This window comes from Myxine glutinosa, chromosome 12 (genome assembly GCF_964187855.1).
Source record: "Myxine glutinosa chromosome 12, kmMyxGlut1.1, whole genome shotgun sequence".
Classification (NCBI taxonomy): domain Eukaryota; kingdom Metazoa; phylum Chordata; class Myxini; order Myxiniformes; family Myxinidae; genus Myxine; species Myxine glutinosa.
Genome location: NC_136272.1, coordinates 9298079 through 9323060, shown reverse-complemented (window position 1 = coordinate 9323060; position 24982 = coordinate 9298079). Strand labels below are relative to the sequence as shown.

Sequence of the window (24982 nt, the reverse complement as noted above, 5' to 3'; positions counted from 1 at the left end):
ACATCCTCTTTTCCAATGTCCCATCCGTCCACACTTGAAACACCGGTTTCTGTCGTTGCCTGGTCTGTGCACCTGTGCACTTGTATTGCTGGGCTGCATCTCTACATCCCTGACTTGCCACTGCAATCTCTCGTTATCTTCTGAAACACGAAAAAAATTCTCTGTACCGTCCTTTTTGGGGAGACAACTGGAAATCAGATGGGACAACTGTCACTTTCATTCCTAATTTCGAGGGCAGTTGTGCATTTGTCTCCTCCACTGTATCCTGTATCCTTTTTATTTTAAGTTCTAGATCCGTTATCCGTTCTTGCTGTTCCCGTTGTCTGGATTCACTATCCCAAAGATGGAATGCAAGCCAGTCTACCGTTAGATTCTGTCTCTTCCTGGCTTTCAATCTTTGGCCCAATCTTTCCAATCGACTTCGCTCAAATGTACCATCTCTTGGAAACTCCTCAGCATTTCCCTTTGTCCACAAATACCAATTCTCGACCTGCCTTATAGCTTCGGCACCATAACGGTCGTACATATGATATGTACAAGTATCTTTTTTTGTGGAATCTCTGGTTGTCCTTGTGTATTCTTGCAGGCTCCATTTCCCATTCCGCCTTTTATCAAAGTAGCGTTGGATGTGTTGTAGCTTGTTCCTCTAAAGCTTCACTCGTACCTCCAGGAAGGATCTCTCCACCTGTTCAAACGGTGATTTCCAGAGAATCTCTCTCACCTGTGGCTTTTGCACAATCCAATCTCACAGATCAGTATTTGCAGATGAGCCAAAGGGTCAGTATGAAATGGGTGAATCCTCAGGTGTCCGCTCTGTTGAAGGGGAAATCACACAATGGTAACCGCACATATATATCTATATATAAACTCACCACCTTGCTCAATTTTCCAAGGTTGTCTTCACATTGATAATATCTCACAAAGATATCAAAGCTTCTTTCTTGAGACCGCATTTTCATCAATCAAACAATCAATATATTCAATTCAATTTATTCAGTTCAATTTATTCAGTTAAATTTATTCAATTAAATTTATTCAGTTCAATTCAATTATTCAATTTCAATTAATTTATCAATATTCATCAATAAATCAAATTAATCATTTTGGATGACTCCTTGCGTAAGCCCTTTCCCCAATGATGTCAGGACAGGTCCATCTATTGACTGAGATTGAAGATCATTGGTCGTCACCTCTGGTTCATACCTCATGTCAATTGACGAATCACTGTTCTGTCCTCGGGTCATATCTGACCTTTTTTTTTTTTTTTTTTTTTTTTTTGCCTGGTCTCCACAAATTTTCTTTGCAACCACTAAAGGCAACTCATCCTTCATTCGTGAGACAGCCAAAATGGATGGCAGATATTAAAGTTCTTTGGGAAAAATATCTCATCATTTTTCTTTTAATAGTACCCAAATCTCTTGGCAATATAAATTTCGTAAACGTCCTGAAATGGGACTGTCAAATTCCTTCAATCATGCTAAATTTTGAAACTCCATCACTTGTAATACCCAATTTATCCCATAGGGCTTGAAAGTTCTTTCCCAAGTTCGTGCAATCATTCTGCATCGGAACCCTATGATATCATTCATAATAATAATCATGATTTTATAATCATGGTCATATCATAATCATCTCTTTGAAAAACAAACATTTCCTTTATCACCACAGCTATGTGGTATACTCAACAATAAATAACCTGTACATAGCAAAAGGCTACCTCCTGACCACTGAGTATTAATATTGACAATAAGTCATCACAATATCGAATAATCATTAAACAATTAAAAGAAAAATCGCTTCTACTCCTCCAGCCGCAGCATTCGTCATTTTGTCTGCTCATTCGCGTGACCAAAACGAAATAAAGGGAGCTCAACCATTACACGGCACTTTTAATGGCGCATGCCATAGGAATTCAACGCAATTTCGACTCGGCCAGAAAAACGAGCAAATTTTGCAGGATGTTAACTGGAATTTGTCGTGAAAATATATACAAAATACACAAAAATATATACCCACAAAAATAAACAACAAACCCAAACAAACCCAAGGTCGACCATATTACACAATATTACACCATTCCAGGTGACATGAGAAAATCGTCATTATTGCTGAAATGTTCCAGGGTTTATGCACACCTTAAAAGAGGTATACTTTGTGGTGTTGCCCACCTACCACATTGAATTAAATTACCACATTGAATTAAATTACACCATTTCAGCATCGTATTGATTGCTGGAATGTTCCAGGGTTTATACACAACCTTAAAAGAGGTATGCTTTGTGGTGTTGCCCACCTACCACATTGAATTAAATTACCACATTGAATTAAATTACACCATTTCAGCATCGTATTGATTGCTGGAATGTTCCAGGGTTTATACACACCTTAAAAGAGGTATGCTTTGTGGTGTTGCCCACCTACCACATTGAATTAAATTACCACATTGAATTAAATTACACCATTTCAGCATCGTATTGATTGCTGGAATGTTCCAGGGTTTATACACACCTTAAAAGAGGTATGCTTTGTGGTGTTGCCCACCTACCACATTGAATTAAATTACCACATTGAATTAAATTACACCATTTCAGCATCGTATTGATTGCTGGAATGTTCCAGGGTTTATACACACCTTAAAGAGGAATGCTTTGTGGTGTTGCCCACCTACCACATTGAATTAAATTACCCATAAACATTTCTTCCGTTCAACAGAACAAACATTTCCTATATCATGACATGCATGTCTTCAAAAAATTGTATGACCAAGAGAACAATGAACAGAAAGAGTGAAAGGTAAAAGTAAAACTAATTAAAACTGCGGGCAGTGATGATCCGGGGACCATACCGCTCCATCCTGATTGGACGGGTGCATGCCAGAGTCGTTAACAACGACAGTCCAGATCCGATTGTTCAAAATTTCAACTCAATCGATTGGAAAATGAACGCAGGGATGCATTTTAAAGGTTTTCAAGAAATCCACCATGGCCACCATGTCACGTGACTTATGATGTCATAATTAATATATGCATCCAATCAAGTGACTTACGATGATTGGTCAAGGTATCGAGCTCATCTGACCAACGGTTTGGCCTGCAGGTCGACACCAAGTTCATGGTCAGAAGAGAAAGAAATGTAATTAATTAAATAAGTACTTCATTAATTTCTAATAATTAAATAACTCGTGAATTCTCATCCGATTCACTTAACATTTGAGTGTTCCCAAAACGTTGAAGCAAAACGTTGCAACAACGAAAGTGAAACGTTGTAGCGATGTTGTGGAAACGTTAGCAAAACCCAACATTTGAATGTTCCCAAAACGTTGGAGCAAAACGTTGCAACAACGAAAGTGAAACGTTGTAGCGACGTTGTGGAAACGTTAGCAGAACCCAACATTTGAATGTTCCCAAAACGTTGGAGCAAAACGTTGCAACAACTAAAGTGAAACGTTGTAGCGACGTTGTGGAAACGTTAGCAAAACCCAACATTTGAATGTTCCCAAACCGTTGGATTTACTTATCAGTAAACTGAAATTGAACCAACCACTATTTATTCAACTTACATTGCCAAAGTCAACAACAATTTCAAAAATCCTCAATTTTCATCCGATTCACTTGACTTTTGAATGGGATTTATATATCCGTCAACTAGTTCAATCAACAACTATTTTATTCAACATAGGCCAAAGTCAACAACAATTTCAAAAATCCTCAATTTTCATCCGATTCACTTGACTTTTGAATGGGATTTATATATCCGTCAACTAGTTCAATCAACAAATATTTTATTCAACATAGGCCAAAGTCAACAACAATTTCAAAAATCCTCAATTTTCATCCGATTCACTTGACCTTTGAATGGGATTTATATATCCGTCAACTAGTTCAATCAACAACTATTTTATTCAACATAGGCCAAAGTCAACAACAATTTCAAAAATCCTCAATTTTCATCCGTGTCACCCATGCTATCTGTCTGACAAATTTCGTCAAAAAAAAAACAACAGCACTGGTTTTGCTTCCTGGAAGCTTCCTGCAAAACGCTTTGCTTCTCGCAAAACGTCCGCCAATGGGAACTAGAGGGAGGGGAAGGAGCGGGAGCAAGAGACAGGTAGCCGGAATGAACATGAGGGACAGTGAGGGAGTGTCGGTATGCAATTTTCATCCAATCGCCATATTTCATAATAATTCTGGACCGGCATGAGATGGCGTTGTCTGTCATTAATTTATATGTTGATCGAACGAGTTTTAGGTGTTTTAGAAAATGGCGGGAAACCTTGTACCCACGGCTTTGGTCCTACACAATTTCGTTTAATTTATCTAAATCCCACTAGCCGTACCACAGATATGAGCACATTGGAATAGGGGAAAAAATATAAAGTGCGATTTTCATCCAATTTGAATGAGAGAGAAAAAAATAGCTGTATTCCAAGTGCTAAACAAATGTACCGGCCTCACAAGACTTGGGAGCAAATGGCCGCATGGTGCACTCATGCTCCGTTTGCTCCCAGGTCACAGTAAGGCCCTTGATGACCAGCGTCGACCTGGCACATTTTATTTAGACAGCGCAAAAAATACGTATTTACAAAAATCATTTTCCGATTGGGTAATGACAAATGGCATTATCACAGACAAATCAAGCCCCACACCACCTCCTCCACCATGTATGTACAAGAACTAAACGCAGGTTCGTAGATCATATTTTGGACAAGGATAACAAAGAATAACTCTTACCTTTTCAGATGCTGTATCCAAATTGACCCCTATCTGGCTTGCCAAATTGTCGTGGAAGTGGTTTGGGACTCGAGACCAATGACCGGAAAACAGGTTTACAAAAGATCCAGACTTTATTAACTGGTTGTTCACTTTCATTCCAATACAAAATAACGACCGTTTAACTCAATGGACCAGGTAACTCTATCCGCATAGTCCCTCTTCCTTGGCCGATGTCTTCTCCGCAGCGCCGTACTCGTGGTACGCGTTCATTCCATCGGGCAGAGCTTCTGAGGACAAGTGTGTTGAGTCAAGGAGATGTTCACTCTTTTATGGGCACCGCAGTATTAATCCTTCCTCCGCTAATCCTAATCCATTCTCCGCAAACGTTACTCGGTCGCCTCACTGGCACCAGCTCGCTCCCCTCCTGCTGCGAGTTCCATTTACCTCACAATAGGGGGGTGCTCTAGCCCGGAGCTGTCACCAGGTGAACAAGAGCTCACCACGTTCATGCACATTCCTGACATTCATTTACGAAATCGTCTATCTGCTTCGTTACCAGTCCCAATCAATGAGTTACCAGTCCCAATCAATGAGTTACATTTCCACACCATCATCAACCTATCACTCACTCTAGTCACACTCACCACACTGTCTACAAACTCCTCAGAAAACAGGACACCAACACCATTCACACCCTCCAGGCACCCTTGCCACACAAACTTGTATTTCTGTCCCTGCCGACCCTTCACCATTCTCACACCACTTCCCTTCCATCTCGTCTCTTGCACACAACATATGTCCACTCTTCTTCTGACCAATACTTCCACCACTTCTCCTGATCTCCCTGTCATTGTGCCTGCATTCCATGTCCCAAACCTCAGAAACCGATCTCCACTTCGGGCTGTACCCTGCCCACATGTAGTTGTAATTGTCATGGTTCTCTTTTTGAGGCAATGTTTTTATGGCCGGATGCCCTTCCTGACGCCAACCCTCTTAGTCACCTCTTACGACACGCAGGGATACGGTGTACCTATTTTTATCCAGGGTACACACTGGGAAACGTTTAAAACATGGAAATTCTGGGGGTGGGGCGGGGGGGGGGGGATTGGCGTCAGCATCACGGCTGCGGTTTAAACATATTTAAATAATGTACGAATACGAATTATATACGAATCAATAAGAAGATAATTGGTTTTGGGTCGTCCTTTCTGCATATCTCATGGGATTGTGAGTTGGAGAGACGATCGTGATGGCGGGGAGGGGGTTGGCATTCTCTCAAGCAGGGATTCAACCCATGTCCTCATAAAAGGTCTTTGTCCGAGGTCATTATTTTTAACTGTGTTTTCATTCGTCAGGTTGTGATTGTGCGGTACCCGTGTGGTACCCGCAGCCGTACGTGCGGTACCCGGGAAAATAACGTTATGCGGGAGTCCAAACCTTAAAATGCTGGAGACCATTGATGAAATTGGAAAAACAATATAGCCTATTTTACTCCAGGGGGTCCCAGGATTACCCACCCAAAATATCGTTGCGATCGGTTCAGCCGTTTTTGCGGTACCTTCGAACGGACGAACAGTCGGACATTTGGTGAATTATAGGCAGAATAGACACACTTGTTGCGAGCCTTTCGTCGTGAAAGAAAATTACCCTCATTCAGGTTAGTTTTCCTTGATGAGAAATCAAACTGATTGAGTCTTCTAACTGCCTCCCTACAAGATTCATTGTACCAGGGTTGAGGGAATGGAAAGTCACAGATGGGATGGGATGGGATAAACTGGTGCATGAGAGAAGTGGACTTTTGTGAAAGTATTCCAATGCAGTATCAATATTTGGTGTCTTGTAGATGGTGGTCCAAACCTTTTGTGAGAGGGTAGATTGAAGTCCCTGCAAATAGACCTGTGCAGAGAGCCATATCACATGGCAGATCCAAAAAATAATAGTGACCTGTCATCCTGCATCGTTGATGTTGCTGTCTTACAATAGCCAGAGAGATATGGGCCTTGACAAGGTGATCAGAAGAGCCAATGGGGGCAGGAGAAGAACAAGAGAGACTTTAAGGAAAGGTTGTCATTATGAGGTGCAGGTGGGAGGGGAAGTACCAGTAGGAGAAATAATTTTTGGGAAGTTTACAGATTGCACAACGACTTTAATGTATAAGCCACTCATCAGAGCAAGTGTCGACTCTGGATGTGATAAGGGTTAATCCCTGAAACGTCAACGTGATATTGCTTCACACAGCGGTTGGCAAACCGTCAACTTTCAGTACTGTGCTCAAGGGCAGGTATGCTACCTCTTCACCATCCTGGTGGATTATCAGTTAAATTGGTTGGATCATCCATGTTACAGTGAAAGGTGAGGAATATCTCTGCTGCAGGAAATGAGAGCTCGTCATCAGAGAGAGTGTGTGAGTGAGAGTTTGTGTTTGTGTTCCCGTGTGTGTGCATGACCACGTGGGCACAAAGCGTTTGGATGGGCCGCCAATGATTATGATGGAAACCTATGCTGTATGGTTTTGGAGCCTTTATTGCATACACGTGCCTCTGATATACATTATCAACCCAATGTCCTCTGTCCCATTTCCCTCTCTCTTGACCCTTTCCTTCCTGGACTCCCTTCCTTACTCCCCACCCTTTTTCCTCATACGGACACTCCTTCATTCACTTTTTCCCAAGGGTATATTTCCAGGATTAGAAAATGTGTCCAGCTTGGTCTCATTTAAAATCCACTCTGGTTGAATTGTCCGACCTCTGAGCCTTTGCTCTCAGTTAAAATTTAGAGTTGGTTAATTAAAGGTGAGACCTTTGCTGAAGTTCCATGGCTGGTGAGAGAGGTGCCAACACCTCATTTTTCATCATTTCAATTTGCAATATCTTTATTATTTCAATGAAAATTACATTATGGATGCAAACTAAATATACAATAAAAAGGAAGTATAAGTAAGTTGAGAGAAGACTTGTGTTTGAGCCTTAAGGAACACCAAGAGATAAAACATAAGTTTGGAATGAATGCTTAAAATCAGGCTGAAAATGAACTAGAATGGCACTCGGTAGAATGCATACCTTTGCCAGGATGAACAGTTTAACTTCAACCCCTCACTCTCAGTACCCATTTTTCTGTCGAACCCAACTGCTCCTGGACTCTGTGTGAATGTATTTTTGCATTTTTGTCCCCCGTCGCACTGTGTTTGTCCCCCGTCGCTCACAAGTCGTCGAAAGGGCGACTATGGTTTTCCCCTCCGTCCATGTGTGCGGGCGAACGTGCGTGCGTGCATCCGTGCGTGCGTGCGTAAGCGAAGGACCGAATTCTAATTTGGTGTGTGGGTGCAACCCACGTCAAAATACAAGATGGCCGCCACCATATATATGTCTGAACCTTGTCAGCGGAATATCTTAAAAAATAAGCGAACTACTAACTTCTAATCTGGTGTGTGGGTGTATCGCGGCACAAGGAAGAACGCTATTGAAAATTGGGTCGCCACGTCAAAATCGAAGATGGCCGCCACCATATATATGTCTGAACCTTGTGAGCGAAATATCTTGAAAAATAAACGAACTACTAACTTCTAATCTGGTGTGTGCGTGTATCTTTGCATAAGGGAGAACGCTATTGAAAATTGGGTCACCACGTCAAAATCCAAGATGGCCGCCTTGCGTCTTCCACTTTGTCAACTCACATCACTTCAACGACAGGGGACCGAGGCGTAACGCTTGTTGCACCTGAGAAGGTGGGGTTGTTTCTTACAACCCTTGACTCTGACTCGACTACTGGACTGGATGCCATCAGCTCACGTGTCCTAAAACCTGCTCTTCCTCTCTCTGCCCTTTTCACCCTGTCATTTGTGTTCGGTCATCTTCACCTGCTTGGAAATCTTCCAACATCACTGCACTACATAAACTAGGATGGCACTCGGAATAGCGCATACATCCGTCTGGCTGACCTGTTTGTTTTGTAACCCACTGATAGGCCGGATCTGATCTGGACATGAACCAAAATCTTATCAGCCTGTCATTGTCACCTACCCAACTCACCTACCTAGTTTTGTCATAATCAATCCACAACTGTTTGAGATATTATGCTATTTTTCGTTTTTAGCCCTCTGTCAATGGTAAAGAAACACTTTTTAAAATATCATATGTAGATCCGGATTCAGATCTTCACCAACATCGAATCAATTCGTCCTTATCACACACCCAACCTGTCCACCAAGTTTTGTCCGAATCCGATCACAAATTTGAGATATTCTGCTCACAGTCAGACAGACGAGTATTTGTGAAATGATTCTAAAAATATAATAAAAGACAAACGGGTGTAAACATAACCTGCGGTCACCCTCGATGGCAGAGGTCATTATTGTTGGTTCCATTAACATGTCAACTTTTCCATAAACAGGTCTCCAATGCTAAAATTGCTTTGGCTGCTTTGGCTCCAGTTTTGTTGTTGTTGTTGTTGTTGTTGTTGTTGTTGTTGTTGTTGTTGTTCAACAGTATTGACAGTGCAGACTTTTTTTTTATCAGGAACAGTTTGGATTCAATAAGGATTGAAATGTCGGTGATGATCAGAAAAAGGACATTGTCCGATGAAACCATGACTTTTGTGTATAAAGAATAGTTGGGAAGTCTACGTAGAAGTACCACTCTGCAGTAAACTATAAAACACCAAATACAGCTTTGTATAGTTTCAAAGTTCCCTCAACGATCATCTGAGTCATACATTTTGTCATTTCTCTTGTGGGGACATGCAGGTCTTTTTGTGGTCCTTTCAACAGTGAGTATAGTAGTTGCCGCAATCCATGCATCTTCCATTCTGCACAGCAGCTTGCTGGAGAATATCCTCCGGCTACCGCAAACCTTCTTTGATACTACACCCATTGGGCGCATCGTCAACCGTTTCTCCAAGGTAGCGTTGAAAGTGCCCTGTATTGAGCGACGTTTTATTTTTGCTGTAACAGACAATTATTTTCCTACAATGTAACAATCGCTATATTGGTTCACGAGTTATCAAGTGACCACGATATTCGGTGTGTGTGTGTGTGTGTGTGTGTGTGTGTGTGTGTGTGTGTGTGTGTGTGTGTGTGTGTGTGTGTGTGTGTGTGTGTGTGTGTGTGTGTGTGTGTGTGTGTGTGTGTGTGTGTGTGTGTGTGTGTGTCCACAGCATAACTACCCGATATCATCCGATCTTGATGAAACTTGGGTGGGAGGTTGATATCATGATCTAGTTGTGTCCTGCCGAGAGTGGGCATATTGCGCCCATTGGGGGCGGAGCCACGCCCGAAAAAGATGTCTTTTTAGGGGGTAATCGAGTTCAAGCTACATGTTCTCCGAGGGGTTTGGTGGTATCTGACGGGGGTTTGAATATTTGGTCAGGCCAATGTCATGTGTCTATCCCCACGGAGCTCGATGTTTCATTTTTTTTTTTTTTCCCCTTTCTTTCTTTATTTATTCCATTTCATTTTTCAACCGAATTTTCGGTATTGTGCAGCCAACTAACCTCATAACTGATTATACATTATTTTCTATCTCATTTCAAGGTCGGTAACCTTCGTTTTGACATTTCCAGGCCTGGCCTGTCCGGGCCTGTTTCGGTTATAGTCCGTCCTTTGTCATTGAATACCGCTCGCTCGTGAACCATCGTCGTCTCCTGACTTGTCATATGTCAAACCCCTTATATGGTTCTGTTTGCTGATAGGTTGACTCTCTGTGCAGGATATGGACACAATTGATCAGGTCATCCCCGTCGCCCTGCGCTCCTGGCTCAGCTGTGCATTTGGAGTGCTCTCCACCATCGTAGCTATCACCATTGCCACACCAATATTTCTTGCTGTTGCAGTTCCCATTGCAATCTTCTACTTCTTTGTACAGGTCTTTGCAATCTTCTACTTCTTTGTGCAGGTCTTTGCAATCTTCTACTTCTTTGTGCAGGTCTTTGCAATCTTCTACTTCTTTGTACAGGTCTTTGCAATCTTCTACTTCTTTGTACAGGTCTTTGCAATCTTCTACTTCTTTGTGCAGGTCTTTGCAATCTTCTACTTCTTTGTACAGGTCTTTGCAATCTTCTACTTCTTTGTACAGGTCTTTGCAATCTTCTACTTCTTTGTGCCGGTCTTTGCAATCTTCTACTTCTTTGTACAGGTCTTTGCAATCTTCTACTTCTTTGTACAGGTCTTTGCAATCTTCTACTTCATTGTACAGGTCTTTGCAATCTTCTACTTCTTTGTACAGGTCTTTGCAATCTTCTACTTCTTTGTACAGGTCTTTGAATGCCATCGATCTGTGGCCTGTCTGTTTAGTTATTTTCTATTTTTGTTTTTATTTTCAAGATGGGCATAAATATTAACATAACTTGTTATCTCTGACCTTCCTCAGCGCTTTTATGTGGCGACATCACGGCAGTTGCGACGGTTGGACTCGGTAACCCGCTCTCCCATTTACTCCCACTTTGGAGAGACCCTCTCGGGGCTGCCTGTAATCCGGGCGTACGGACATGCAGACAGGTTCTTGGAGCACAACCGCAAGATTGTTGACACCAACCTGCTCAGCGTCTACCTGTGGATTGTTGCCAACAGGTGCGACTGATCATCACTAACGATGTATCTGATATTTATATTGCTTGGTGCAACTGCTTCCTGCAGTGTCTGGATGCAAAGCAACGCTATCCATTAAAGCATGATGGACCAATCAAACAATTGCATGTTCATGGCACAGCCAACTCAAAATACTATAGAACCACCTTTCGTGGCCATTTTTCCCCGCAGAGCAGGGGTTGGCCTTTTTTGGGCACCGTGGTCCCCTTTTTTGAAGCAATGTTTTATGGCCGGATGCATTTCCTACCACCATCCCTGTTGGTCGCCTTTTGCGACACGCACGGAATTACCAGTGAATTGGAACTCGATTTGCCGACCTCGGAAGGATGACAGGCTGAGTCAACCCCCTGGTGTTAATTCAGCGATCGACCGGGATTCAAACCCAGGATCCTAAGATCCCAAGCCGGCACCCTAACTGCTAAGCCAATACCAACTCAAAATACTATCCGGGGCTTAATTGAAGTCAATGTTTTTGACGGGGTTTTTTTTTTAACACAAATCTAGAGACCTGCTCAAAGCTCGGATAGGTGTTATCCTGTGGATGAATTACTTATTTACTGGCAGATAAAATTTATCCACGAGATAATTTTCATTGCTCAAAGCCTAGATAACTTTATCTGCTGGATAATTGGTGAATTTCCGGAAACTTTATCTGAGTCTCTGGTCCAAGTAACGCCTTATCTGTGGTTACTAAGGTATATGTAGGTTTGTCAAATTCAAAAAGGCATGCAAGGCATTGTTGCAATCGCCAACTATGCCTTCCTTCCTCTTCTCATCATTTGTTGCGGTTTTAGAAAATGTACTCCTGATGACCGTTACATACTGTCGCGTCCTTAGCCGATGAACACCAGCCTTTGACGAATAGCCAGAACGGTCATTAATTTTGTGGTGCGTAGCCGAAATTGGCGGTTGGTCCGTCGCACGCGGGTTGAAGGAAACAAGCACTTACCTGAACAGAATCACACGGGTTTAATCCGAAACCCACAATGAACAGGCACAACACGGCACGACAAATAAAATGCAAACAATAATGATTTAATGAAAATAGAAATCAAGGAAATGAAAGTGTCGGAATAAAAATTGAAGTAAAGACTAAAATTCTACTTTGAGTTATCTCCACTCGGTCACAAATACGACACACAGGGGAAAGATAAAGAAATAAAATGTTTTCCTTTTAATCGGCTGGCACTCTGCTTTGGTCCAAAATGGCTTTTAGGAGCTTGGTTGTTGTTGCAGCCGGTGTAGCCACTTGTGCAGGAAGCGCTCCAGAAATGGCGCCGGCACTGCGCGTCAAATGCCCAGGCGTGAAGCAAGTGATCAAGACAGCCCTCTTTCGCTCTCCACTCTGTCCGAAGCACCAAGAGACTCACAAACCGCCGCCAAGACCTCCTCCTCATGATCGAAATTGCCAAAGTTCCACCAGCTCCAAACAAAGCTCTCCTCACCAGCCCTCACAACAATGGCTGAACCTCCTCCTCCAGCACAAAAACCCAAGAGAGAAAGACTCTTCTTCCAACGGTCCTTCTACCTTTAATTTTCTCACTCTGACGTCGCACTGGCCAATTGTCGAGCCCCATTGAATCACCCCATATTCTTGCTCGACCAGTGACGAACTTCGGGGCGTGGCCTGCCGGCTTTGCTTGGCATGAGCATCATTAAGGCGTGGCTTCCTTGCCAATCGGCAATGTTCGGGTATTGTCGGCATACGTGGAGGTCCAATGGAAGCCCTGCATGGCCGGCTTTGTTATAGTTGTAAAAACGAAGGGAAAAATCACTGAGGGCAATCACATACTGTGGGAAAACTAATCTTAATCCCTATCTAGTTAAGATTCAAGATTCAATTCAAGAGTCTTTATTATTACATGTCCCATACAAATATAAGGCAATAAAATTCTTAAATATTGGCTCCTCGACTTTGCAGTAACAATAAATAAAATAACATTATAAAATAAGAAATAGCAACAATAATAATATATAATAAGAATAAAAAGTAAGTAGCAGCTCTAATAATAATAATAAGTAGCAGTTTTTCATTAATAAAGTGATAACAGCAGCAATAACATAAGAATAATAATAGTAAGTAGAGAATAATAATGGTAAATAGCAGCAATAATAATAATAAGTAGCAGCAATAATAAAGTGATGAACAGTGATAAAGTGATAACAGCGGCAGTAATAGAAATATAAGTAGTGTGTAGCAGTCAAACAGGCAACAGGTCACCGGCAATCAGTGTTCATTGTTCATGAGCCTGGTTGCCTGAAGAAAAAAAACTGTCTCTTAGCCTGTTAGTTTGGGCCTTGAGGCTGCGATACCGCTTGCCAGACGGCAGCAGCTGAAACAGTCCGTGGTTGGGGTGGTTGGGGTCTTTAATAATCTTTACGGGCTTTTCTGACACACTGTCTATTGTATATATCCTCGATGGAGCTAAGCTCACATCCACTGATGCGCTGGGCTGACTGTACGACCCACCTCAGCGCTTTGCGGTTGAGGGCAGTGCAGTCCCCATACCAGGCAGTGATGCACCCAGTCAGGATGCTCTCTATTGTGCCTCTGTAGAAGGCCCGTAGGATATTCGGCCCCTTGCCGAACTTCTTTAGCCGTCTGAGGTGGAAGAGGCTTTGCTAAGCCTTTTTCACCACTAGAATCGTGTGCTCGTTCCAAGTGAGGTCCTCTGTGATGTGGACGCCGAGGAACTTGAAGCTGCTGGCTCTCTCAACAGCAGACCCATTGATGGCGATGGGGTCCAGCCTCTCTCCTCTCTTCCTGAAGTCCACGATCAGCTCCTTTGTTTTCTCGACGTTGAGAGAGAGGTTGTTTTCCTAGCACCACTGTGTCAGGTTGTTGACCTCTCTCCTGTAGGCCGTCTCGTCCCTGTCGATGATCAGGCCTATCACTGTTGTGTCGTCGGCGAACCTATTCACTGAGTTGGAGCTGTGCGTGGCCACGCAGTCGTGGGTGTACAGGGAGTAGAGGAGGGCAAGACATCTTCATCCCTCGTGTGAAGATGCAAAAATAATCTTGAACTCCTGTTGCCCTACTTATATACATCAACATGTCTCATGCGTGTCCATGAGCCATGCTATTACTATACAGTCCTATCTTTACTATGGTATTCCATCATCTACCCCCACAAACGTAACAATACTCTCGTCGTCTGACACAACATATCCCGTTTGGTAAAGTTTGCCTTCCTGTTTCTAGGTAGACTGTCTTCTGCCACCATGATTGTTTTGCCAACAGTCGGCAGCAATGCTTTGTGGGAAACCATGTACCTATCAAAAGTTTATCCAGGCTTTAGCCTGCAGATAGCTATCCTACCATTATCCACCCTTTGAACAACCATCGTTTATCCTTCGGTTTGTTAACCCTCGGATAAGAATTTTATCCACAGGATAGCTCTTATCCAGTGATTACATAATCCGAGTTTTGATCAACTGGGGCCAGGAGGCAATTCCCTGATGACCTAGAACTGAGAAAGTGTGATCACCATGCAGTGCATAGGAAAAGGAGGCAATTCCAAGCATCTATATTATAATAGCCGTAGATGATTCTGTCTGTCTGTCTGTTGGGCGTCTGTCCGGGGTGTGGCTTACTCAGTTTGCAGAGTAGCTCCACCCATTCTGGGAGAGGCTTCATATAATTATAAACAAATATCCACCATTTTATTAACCCGCATAGCTTTGAGGCCTGTTTTGTAGGCCCGTGGTGTCTTTCTCTCTCTCCCAGTTTTATTTCAAATCAAATTCGATATATCATTTCATTTTTCACAGTCGCTAACATAGTTTTAGACTCGGTTGAAAAAAAACGGGAAGAAAATCCCATGAAAGTTACCGTTTATAGAACGAAATGAATTCTCAAACGCCTGTAACTTCAAGGCCATTGAGTCTCTCTCATGCCTTTATCTCCAATCTAACTCACCATGATTCATTTTTATCGATGGTTTTGGACTCGGTGTGAAAATGCAGAGATATATTTTTTAAAATACACCATATCACCGCCCAACCGCCAACAACCGCCCAATATGTATCATACACCGCCCAACATGTATCATACACCGCCCAACATGACAGACGGCAACATGTCGACATTATCGCTTTTTCTTTAAACCGAGTGAACCGAGCCGAACCGAATAAACCGAGTGAATTCACCATTTACTTTTGATGACAGTCGTCACAAAACGACATATATTTCTTCGTTTTTATTTCATTCAACATTATTATCCGGAAGTAAAATATGGTTCAGGGAATTACCGAGAGATATTGCTTCGTTTCTTTATTTATTAGATATTGCGCATACACTTTAAATAGGTTTATTTGAAATCTTTAATTTTCACAATGTAATATATTTGTCATTTGATGATGACGAGACACTTCCTCTTGACTCGTGACAATTCATGCATTGCGTGGAAAGTTCCATTTCCAAAATGAATGACACAGTCGATGAAGAACGACTCGGTGTCAGCAACGCGGGAAAATGCAGAGATATATTTTTAAAAATACACCATATCACCGCCCACCGCCCAACCGCCAACAACCGCCCAATATGTATCATACACCGCCCAACAACCGCCCAATATGTATCATACACCGCCCAACATGTATCATACACCGCCCAACATGACAGACGGCAACATGTCGACATTATCGCTTTTTCTTTAAACCGAGTGAACCGAGCCGAACCGAATAAACCGAGTGAATTCACCGTTTACTTTTGATGACAGTCGTCACAAAACGACATATATTTCTTCGTTTTTATTTCATTCAACATTATTAGCCAGAAGTAAAATATGGTTCAGGAAATCTTCTTCGAATATTCCGCCACCATATGACCGCCCAACACCGCCCAACAGCCAACAAGTATCATACACCGCCCAACATGACAGTCAGCAACATGTCGACATTATCGCTTTTTCTTTAAACCGAGTGAACCGAGCCGAACCGAATACACCGAGTGAATTCACCGAGCGAATTTCATCCAATTCCACTGAGTTTCATGAAACCGAGAGATATTTCTTCGTTTTTATTTTATTAGTTACCAGTAGAAGTACCCAGTGTTGCCGGGCGGGGGAGGGGGGAAGGGCACGTACACTTTAAACATGTATATACATGTGGGATATGGGATATATACATGTGGGACGTGTGTGTGTGTGTGTGTGTGTGTGTGTGTGTGTGTGTGTGTGTGTGTGTGTGTGTGTGTGTGTGTGTGTGTGTGTGTGTGTAGATGTATATATGTGTATACATATTTGCGTGTGTGTGGGTGTACGTGTGTGTGGGTGTGTGTATATGTAAACATGGGCCGGTGTGTGTGTAAAGTGTGAGGAGGTATTGGAGAGGAAAATGCAGAGATATTTATTTTTAAATCGCGCCATGATGACAAACGAAAATACACCGCCTAAAATAACAGTCGACATATATTTAAAATTCGTCGCACACATCCATGCCCGTGGGATTCCCACGGGTGGGAATCCCACGGGCATGGATGTGTGTGACATTTTGACATATTGAGTTAGATGCTGCGCCTGCACATTCAGTTATATAAAATGGTTACTGGCAATAATTGATCACATCCACAAATGATGTAATCCACACAATTTATGTACTTTACATAACGTTAATAGGAATACATGCCCGTGTAGATGGGAATGACATATAATTCACCGAAAACGTTGAAGCAACCGCATAATATTACGGTGATGTTTAACTCTGAGTGAGAATAGTTCTAAATTTTAAAAACTTTCTTCTGATATTTGTGATTTATTTCAAACAAACTGTATTTCCCATCTATACGGGCATGTATTCCTATTAACGTTATGTAAAGTACATAAATTGTGTGGATTACATCATTTGTGGATGTGATCAATTGCCAGTAACCATTTTATATAACTGAATGTGCAGATGCAGCATCTAACTCAATATGTCGAAATGTCTCACACATCCATGCCCGTGGGATTCCCACGGGTGACCCCGCAAGTCTATATAATAATACCATAAGGACTCGACTTTGTTATCGCTTTTCCGCCGCACCCAGTGACCCGATGCCCACGGCACTAATGGATTTACGATCTACGAACCGCGCTCTTTGTTTATCATGTACAGCCATACTCGAAAAATCTGAATTCGCCGACGTTGGGGCCCAAAAGCATCCGATTAACTGCCGATACGACGCCATCTTACGATGCCATCGTATTGGCGTCTGCTGGGCGAAGGCGAAGCGAGCCGTCTGCTGATTGGACAGTCGAGTGGTGTGAACATGGGTGGTGTGAACCAAATGGTCCTTTTATTCCCTGGAACATTTTAAATTAGGATATATAAGGAAACGTCTTTTTCGTCATTTTAATAAAGTTAAATGGAGTGATGTTGCGATACTCGGGGTGCGTTGCATAAATCCTCGTAACTCAGAGAGGTGTAGCGGGTGGTGAGACGAGACGTAAGGAAGCTTAAAGATAACGAGCTGAAAACAGATGAACGATATGTCAATCTCTTTCTGCACCGAACGGAAATAAAAGTATGAGAGCGGGAAGGCATGGCCTGAGCACTTCGAACAGAGAGGACTGATTGGACTTAACTTAAAGAGAAAAAATTGGAGCATAACGGAAGAAGAAGATCCCATGAGCCCTCCCCGATGCCATCCATAATGGTACACTCTATCCATACACCACATCCTCCCTTCTGTGGATGTTCCATGGGTTTCACGTCTTTATCGTCATTTTAATAAAGTTAAATGGAGTGACGTTGTGATACTCGGGGTGCGTTGCATAAATCCTCGTAACTCAGAGAGGTGTAGCAGGTGGCGAGACGTAAGGAAGCTTAAAGATAACGAGCTGAAAACAGACGAACGATATGTCAATCTCTTTCTACACCGAACGGAAATAAAAGTATGAGAGCGGGAAGGCATGGCCTGAGCACTTCGAGGAGAGAGGACTGATTGGACTTAACTTAAAGAGAAAAAATTGGAGCTTAACGGAAGAAGAAGATCCCATGAGCGCTCCCCTATGCCATCCATAATGGTACACTCTATCCATACACCACATCCTCCCGTCCGTGGATGTTCCACGGGTTTCGGCTAGTCTATATAATTATAGCGTAAGGACTCGACTTTGTTATCCCTTTTACGCCGCACCCAGTGACCCGATGCCCACGGCACTAATGGATTTACGATCTACGAACCGCGCTCTTTGTTTATCACGTACAGCCATACTCGAAAAATCTGAATTAGCCGACGCTGGGGCCCAAAACATCCGATTAACTGCCGATACGACGTCATCTTACGACGCCATCGTATTGGCGTCTGCTGGGCGAAGGCGAAGCGACCCGTCCGCTGATTGGACAGGCGAAGGCGAAAGCAAGCCGTCCACTGAGTGGACAATCCAGAGCATGCATTTGTGCCGGTGTCGGCGATCGTTGTTCATATACGCACTCTTCATTCTCATCTTTCTTCCTAACTCTTACTCGGACAAGCAAATCCCCTATGCCATCCATAAAGGTACACTCTATCCAGACACCACATCCTCCCTTCCGTGGATGTTCCACGGGTTTCGGCGAGTCTATATAATAATAGCATAAGGACTCGACTTTGTTATCCCTTTTACGCCGCACCCAGTGACCCGATGCCCACGGCACGAATGGATTTACGATCTACGAACCGCGCTCTTTGTTTATCATGTACAGCCATACTCGAAAAATCTGAATTAGCCGACGTTGGGACCCAAAAGCATCCGATTAACTGCCGATACGACGCCATCTTATTGGCATCTGCTGGGTGAAGGCGAAGCAAGCCGTCCGCTGATTGGACAGTCGAAGGCGACAGCAAGCCGTCCACTGAGTGGACAATCCTGAGCATGCATTTGTGCCGGTGTCGTCGATCGTGGTGTACGCTAACCTCATCAGGTGGGTTTCCCATAATTTCTTCCAAACGCGCTCTTTGTTTATTACGTACAGCCATACTCGAAAAATCTGAATTAGTCGACTTTGGGGCCCAAAAGCATCCGATTACCTGCCGATACGACGCCATCGTATTGGCGTCTGCTGGGTGAAGGCGAAGCAAGCCATCCGCTGATTGGACAGGCGAAGGCGAAAGCAAGCCGTCCACTGAGTGGACAATCCAGAGCATGCATTTGTGCCGGTGTCGTCGATCGCGGTGTACGCTAACCTCATCAGGCGGGTTTACCATAATTTCTTCCATATACTGTGATTACAATGAAGTGAAACCGATCAGCAGCCCATCAGTATCATATAAAGCAATACATACCAAGGCATCAGCTTCTGAAAGCTTAAAACAAAGTGTACTTAGCCGACGAAACTGACGAAAAGTAGGCGTAGGCCTAGGCCCTACCTATCCAGTTGTTGTGTTTCCGTTGTGGCCATGATCTCAACAAATGGCGTAGGCCATGTGGCGTCGGGTAGGTCATTATCAGCCCCCCCCCCCCCCCCTTTCGTTTCTTTTACATGTACCTGGGGCTTCCTGTTTCGATGACATTAAAACTGTTGGTGGCGTCATGGCATCTTCATTCAAGGATGCCTATTTTATGCGTCACCTTTTGTCAGACGATGATGAATGGGACAGTGCACTAACACAGGCTTCTTCATTCCGAATGCCTTGTGAATTGAGGTCCCTCTTTGCCACAATATGCATCCATTGTCAGCCACAAGATCCAGTGACACTTTGGCTAAAGCACAGAGAATCGCTCATTGAGGACTTTCGTCGTTCCAGTGATTTACAAGTGGCTGAATTGCGTGGTCTGCAACACGTTCAAGCAATATTACTCAATGCTGGTCTTGCTTGTGCTGCTTTAGGTTTTCCAAATCTCCCAGACGAAGCCGAATTAGACTACGAATCTGGTTCCTTTCCACACGCTGAAATGGCAAAAGCTCAGATACCCCTTCTGAAAACTGAACAGAAGGTGCTATTCGATGCTGTGTGTGCTGCAGTGGTGGAGGTTCAGAGTAAATCACCACCACGACTTCGCTGTTATTTTCTCGATGGTCCTGGCGGTCGTGGCAAAACTATGCTTTACAATACGTTGATTTCATTTCTCCGTGGTCAGAATCTCAGAGTTGCTTCAAGTGCATGGACAGGCATTGCCGCCACACTGCTCAACGGTGGTCGGACTGTTCACAATCTGTTCAAGCTTCCAGTCCCTATCATTGATACGTCTACCTGCAATATAGACCCAAACTCTGCCCATGCTGAATTGCTTCGATCAGTCACCATGTTTATTGTTGATGAAACATCAATGGTCCCCTGACATGCTTTCAATGCCATCGATATAGCACTGAGAGATATAACTGCTACAGACGTTCCCTTGGGTGGAAAAAAAAATTCTTCTTAGTGGTGACTTCAGACAGGTACTTCCAGTTGTCCCGAGAAAGCCGCGTGCAGTCATTGTCAAAAACTGTCTGAAACGTTCTCATCTTTGGCACCATTGTACTGTTGTGAAACTGTGGAAAAACATGCGAGCCAACGAGGACCAACAAGATTTCGCTAAGTGGCTGATTGAACTTGGCAATGGTCAACTTCACAAGCCTTTGCCCGACACTCACCCGGAATGTATCGTACTTCCCTCCAAATTTAACATTGTAAAGGGAAATATAATTGACTATGTTTTCGATGATGTGTCAGAAGCAAATCTTGCTCAAACGGTTATTCTGAGCCCCACCAACGAACATACTCTGAAGCTAAATGATGAGGTCTTGGACAGAATTCCTGGTCCAAAGACAGTCTACTACAGCACTGATTGCACCATTTCTGATGACAATGAAGAGGCTCAGAGCTATCCAATTGAGTTTCTCAACAGCATAACACCTTCGGGGATGCCGCCCCACCGTCTAAGCCTCAAACCAGGGACTATTATAATGCTTCTCAGGAATCTCGATATTCGTCAAGGTCTTTGCAATGGCACTAGACTTCGCCTTCACCACCTTCATTCTCACGTACTTAATGCAGAAATACTAACAGGTGCCCACCAGGGACAACGAGCTCTTATACCCCGTATCAGACTCGCCCCATCTGATGCCAGTTTACCCTTCGTTCTACAGCGAACTCAGTTTCCTGTTCGCCTGGCATATTCAATGACCATAAATAAAGCCCAGGGCCAACCCCACCAGGGACAACGAGCTCTTATACCCCGTATCAGACTGGCCCCATCTGATGCCAGTTTACCCTTCGTTCTACAGCGAACTCAGTTTCCTGTTCGCCTGGCATATTCAATGACCATAAATAAAGCCCAGGGCCAAACATTCCGTAAACTGGGTATCTATTTGCCTGCTCCTGTCTTCTCCCATGGCCAGTTATATGTGGCATGTTCAAGAGCACGGTCGTTCAAAGATGTGTATATCAAGGTTGATAATACGAGTACGCAAGGAGTCGTCGGAGGCTTGACTATTACCCCAAACATTGTTTATCCAGAAGTTTTAAAATAATTTCAACCTCTGATACTGCGTTCATTGTATTATATTCCTCCTGCTCTGCCTTGACATTGACGCTTACCAATGCGCCAGTATGGGGCTAATTCCAGTCGATTTACTAATCCGTTCATTTTTTTTTAAGTCTATGGTTCTACTGCTGTTCCTTTCCAGTGACACATACCACTGCGCCAGTGTGGCCAGAGTGGTGCTATGCCGATTCCTATTACGAATCTATTCATTTTTCAAAAGTATATCATAGCGTTGTCATTTAAGTAGATTGCAATAAATACGTTGTTCATATACGCACTCTTCATTCTCATCTTTCTTCCTAACTCTTACTCGGACAAGCAAATCCCCTATGCCATCCATAATGGTACACTCTATCCATACACCACATCCTCCCTTCCGTGGATGTTCCATGGGTTTTGGCTAGTTCCAAGTAATAGAGGAAACGAACAAAAGTTGAATATGTGATTATTATGGGAATATTGTAGGAATAATGGAAAAAAGGAAAAGGTGAGATGTGAAGAAGCAAGTATACAAAGCTTTTTGTCGTGTTGCTATTGTCCACCTTGAATGGTCACTGTACCAATGGAATTGAGCCTGACAATGACGAGTCTTCGTCAGAAGGAGAACGCATGTCATGGGGTTAATAAGCACCTGGTCAAACTCGGACAGTGTACAAAAGATTTATTAATTATAAAAATAATACATGCATGGGAGATGCTGAAGTGGCGTGTAGGACAGTAACACTAGCCACCAGACAAAGCCCCCCTCACAGAGAAACAAAACAGTGTGTTCCCTGCCAAATCACACAAGATGCCCAACCGCACACGCAATCTTGTTCATGATCTCAACAACTAACACATATTACTCGAAGGTCACCTTGCCCACCCTAGGTTTAGAATGCACATGTTTACCGCAACTTCAATCTTAGAGTAGAAATCTCAAACCATCTCAAAATGTCTTGTCGGGGAGGAGGGGGGGGGGGAGGGAGGGGATGGTCTTGTCCACCAGCTCACAATTCCGCACTCCAACCTCTATCACTCTAACTCGATAACATCAAATACTAACATGACCATGCATGAGAATCCCACAACATGTGAGAATCAAACCGCAGGCCGCCGCAATCTCCCCTGCAGGCTCACCTGTCTAGACATTATCAGACTGTCCACAAAGTCACATTCATAATATTTTCACACCTTATGCACACCACGTGAACTGAATCACTTTACGCAAACATCAATACCACTCCAACCTCTCCCCACTTGGCATGATTTCCGCTCTCACATCCTGCCCCGACTGAACCAGCCAACAGGAGATGGAGTGTTATGGAACAGGTTTAGGGTCTCTCTTGAACAGCTGGTGGTCCTTTGAGGGACTCGTCTTGATCATAAATCACTCAGCAAGTCGCTCCAGCCCACGAGAGTACTCAAGCTCAATTTATCCTTCCTAAAAAATCGTTCCACAGAACTCGTGGTTTTGCAGCTTTGTCCCCTCCGTGTCCCTGCTCCCGCCTTTCTGTACGCGTCCTCTTTGAAATCCGTGTTCCATCAACATAACTCCGTTGCCGGCTGCACGAACACAGCCGGACAGACAGACAGGGGCGAAACCATAACCACAATTAAACCACAATTACCTGCATTACATTTTCTGCAAAGGTGTTACAATTCTGACATTTCCCCTGTCACCTTCTGACATTGAAAGCGATCCAACACAATGACGTCATCCCCCTTCAAAAACTCAGCGCATGCGCACTCAGCACACATCAATGGTACATGTGACGAATCTCAACCCAGAGCATTCACAGGTCTAGAACCCAAAGTCTGGGTGTGTCACCATTTTAACCTCCTTCACACACCTTATGCACCCCACAATAAACTGTCATCCCAATGTTTCACAGGCAGGGCGACCCAACAATGTGTGATCCATCCCTCGGATAGACGTTAAATAGGCATCCCGTCTGCCAGCACTCGCCCCGCCGGTGTCCCTCACAAAGAGTAGGCGAGCTATCGCCGGCACCCTTGGCACAAATTGTAAATTCTGTCCTAACACGCAGGGGGCACTGCATCAGCGGCACAGCCGCACCCTTATAAAGTACCTTGGTATGTACGTTCCTGCAGTCCATCTACGTATTACATATGCTCGCCAGTGAACGACGGCTCCAAGGGAGACTGGCCCTTCACGTCTCTCCGATTTGCCACGTTCCTATTTTTGTATTCAACACGAAGCCAAAGCTGATCGCACCTTTATTTGACAAGTCCAGCAATCGCTGCGTACAGTGCGCATGAGATCAATTCAAAACAAAACTTGATGCCAGGGTTCAGGGCAAGTGATCGCTCCACTTCCGGTCCGAATACACAGCAATTAAATGCGCATTCCTTTCTTTTGTGATTCCCTGCTGGCTCGTGGCTCATTGCCAAGGGAACCAGACTGTCCACTCCGATCGCCTGCTGATCCGTGCGAGGGAGGAAGGTAGGGCCATAAACACCTCCCACCCGACGGCTGCTCGCGACAATAATACTGTATTCAATACAATAATACGACCATGAATAAATGAATGAGCGTTTTAAGGCCATTTTCCCTGCTAGAGTGGTGGTTAGCCTTGCGGGCCCCATGACAATCATGGTTCCCTGTTTGAGGCAATGTTTTTATGGCCAGATGCCCTTCCTGACACCAACCCTTGGTCACGCTCTTACGGTGCGCAGGGATACGGTGTACCTATTCTGAATTCCGGGTACACACCATGATCATTCATCCCAGCAAGCTGGGACTCAATTTCCCGACCTCGGAAGGATGACAGGCTGAGGCAACCCCCCCTGGCATTAATTCAGCGATCGACTGGGATTCGAACCCAGGATCCTAGGATCCCAAGCCGGCACCCTAACCGCTAAGCCAACACCAGGCTTAATACCACAATACGACAATAATAGACAATAATATCCGATTGCTAATACTGTATTCACGAATCCATACATTAAGCTCACATTCATTATAGAACGAGCTGGGTTCGGCTAACTTTGGTAGCCAGACACTCAACTTCACACGAATCATCCGAATCAATGTGTCGTACCTTGTTCCCAGATGTGGAGAGGCCTCCTTGGACTTCATGCTTCGTGGGGACTTCATGGGGAGGGATCTCATCTGTGTAGCACACGTCTCAGGAACATCATGTTTCCAAAATATCCAAAACCTACCTCACATTTCATTTGAGTGCCCGATCTGACTGAATCCCCTGTCCTACCTACCTATCGTCTTCTCGACGGAGAAATTTCTCAGCCCACCA

General features: G+C 43.8%; 1 protein-coding gene across 1 annotated transcript in view; it reads left to right on the top strand.

Moving 5' to 3' along the window:
• LOC137438238 (ATP-binding cassette sub-family C member 2-like) overlaps positions 1-24982 on the top strand; it is a 124770-nt gene that overhangs the window by 81328 nt on the left and 18460 nt on the right. Inside the window, exons 17-19 of the mRNA XM_078766457.1 lie at positions 9454-9608; positions 10415-10570; positions 11075-11274. Coding sequence (XP_078622583.1) covers positions 9454-9608; positions 10415-10570; positions 11075-11274 — 511 coding nt within the window. The remainder of the gene's footprint in view (positions 1-9453; positions 9609-10414; positions 10571-11074; positions 11275-24982) is intronic.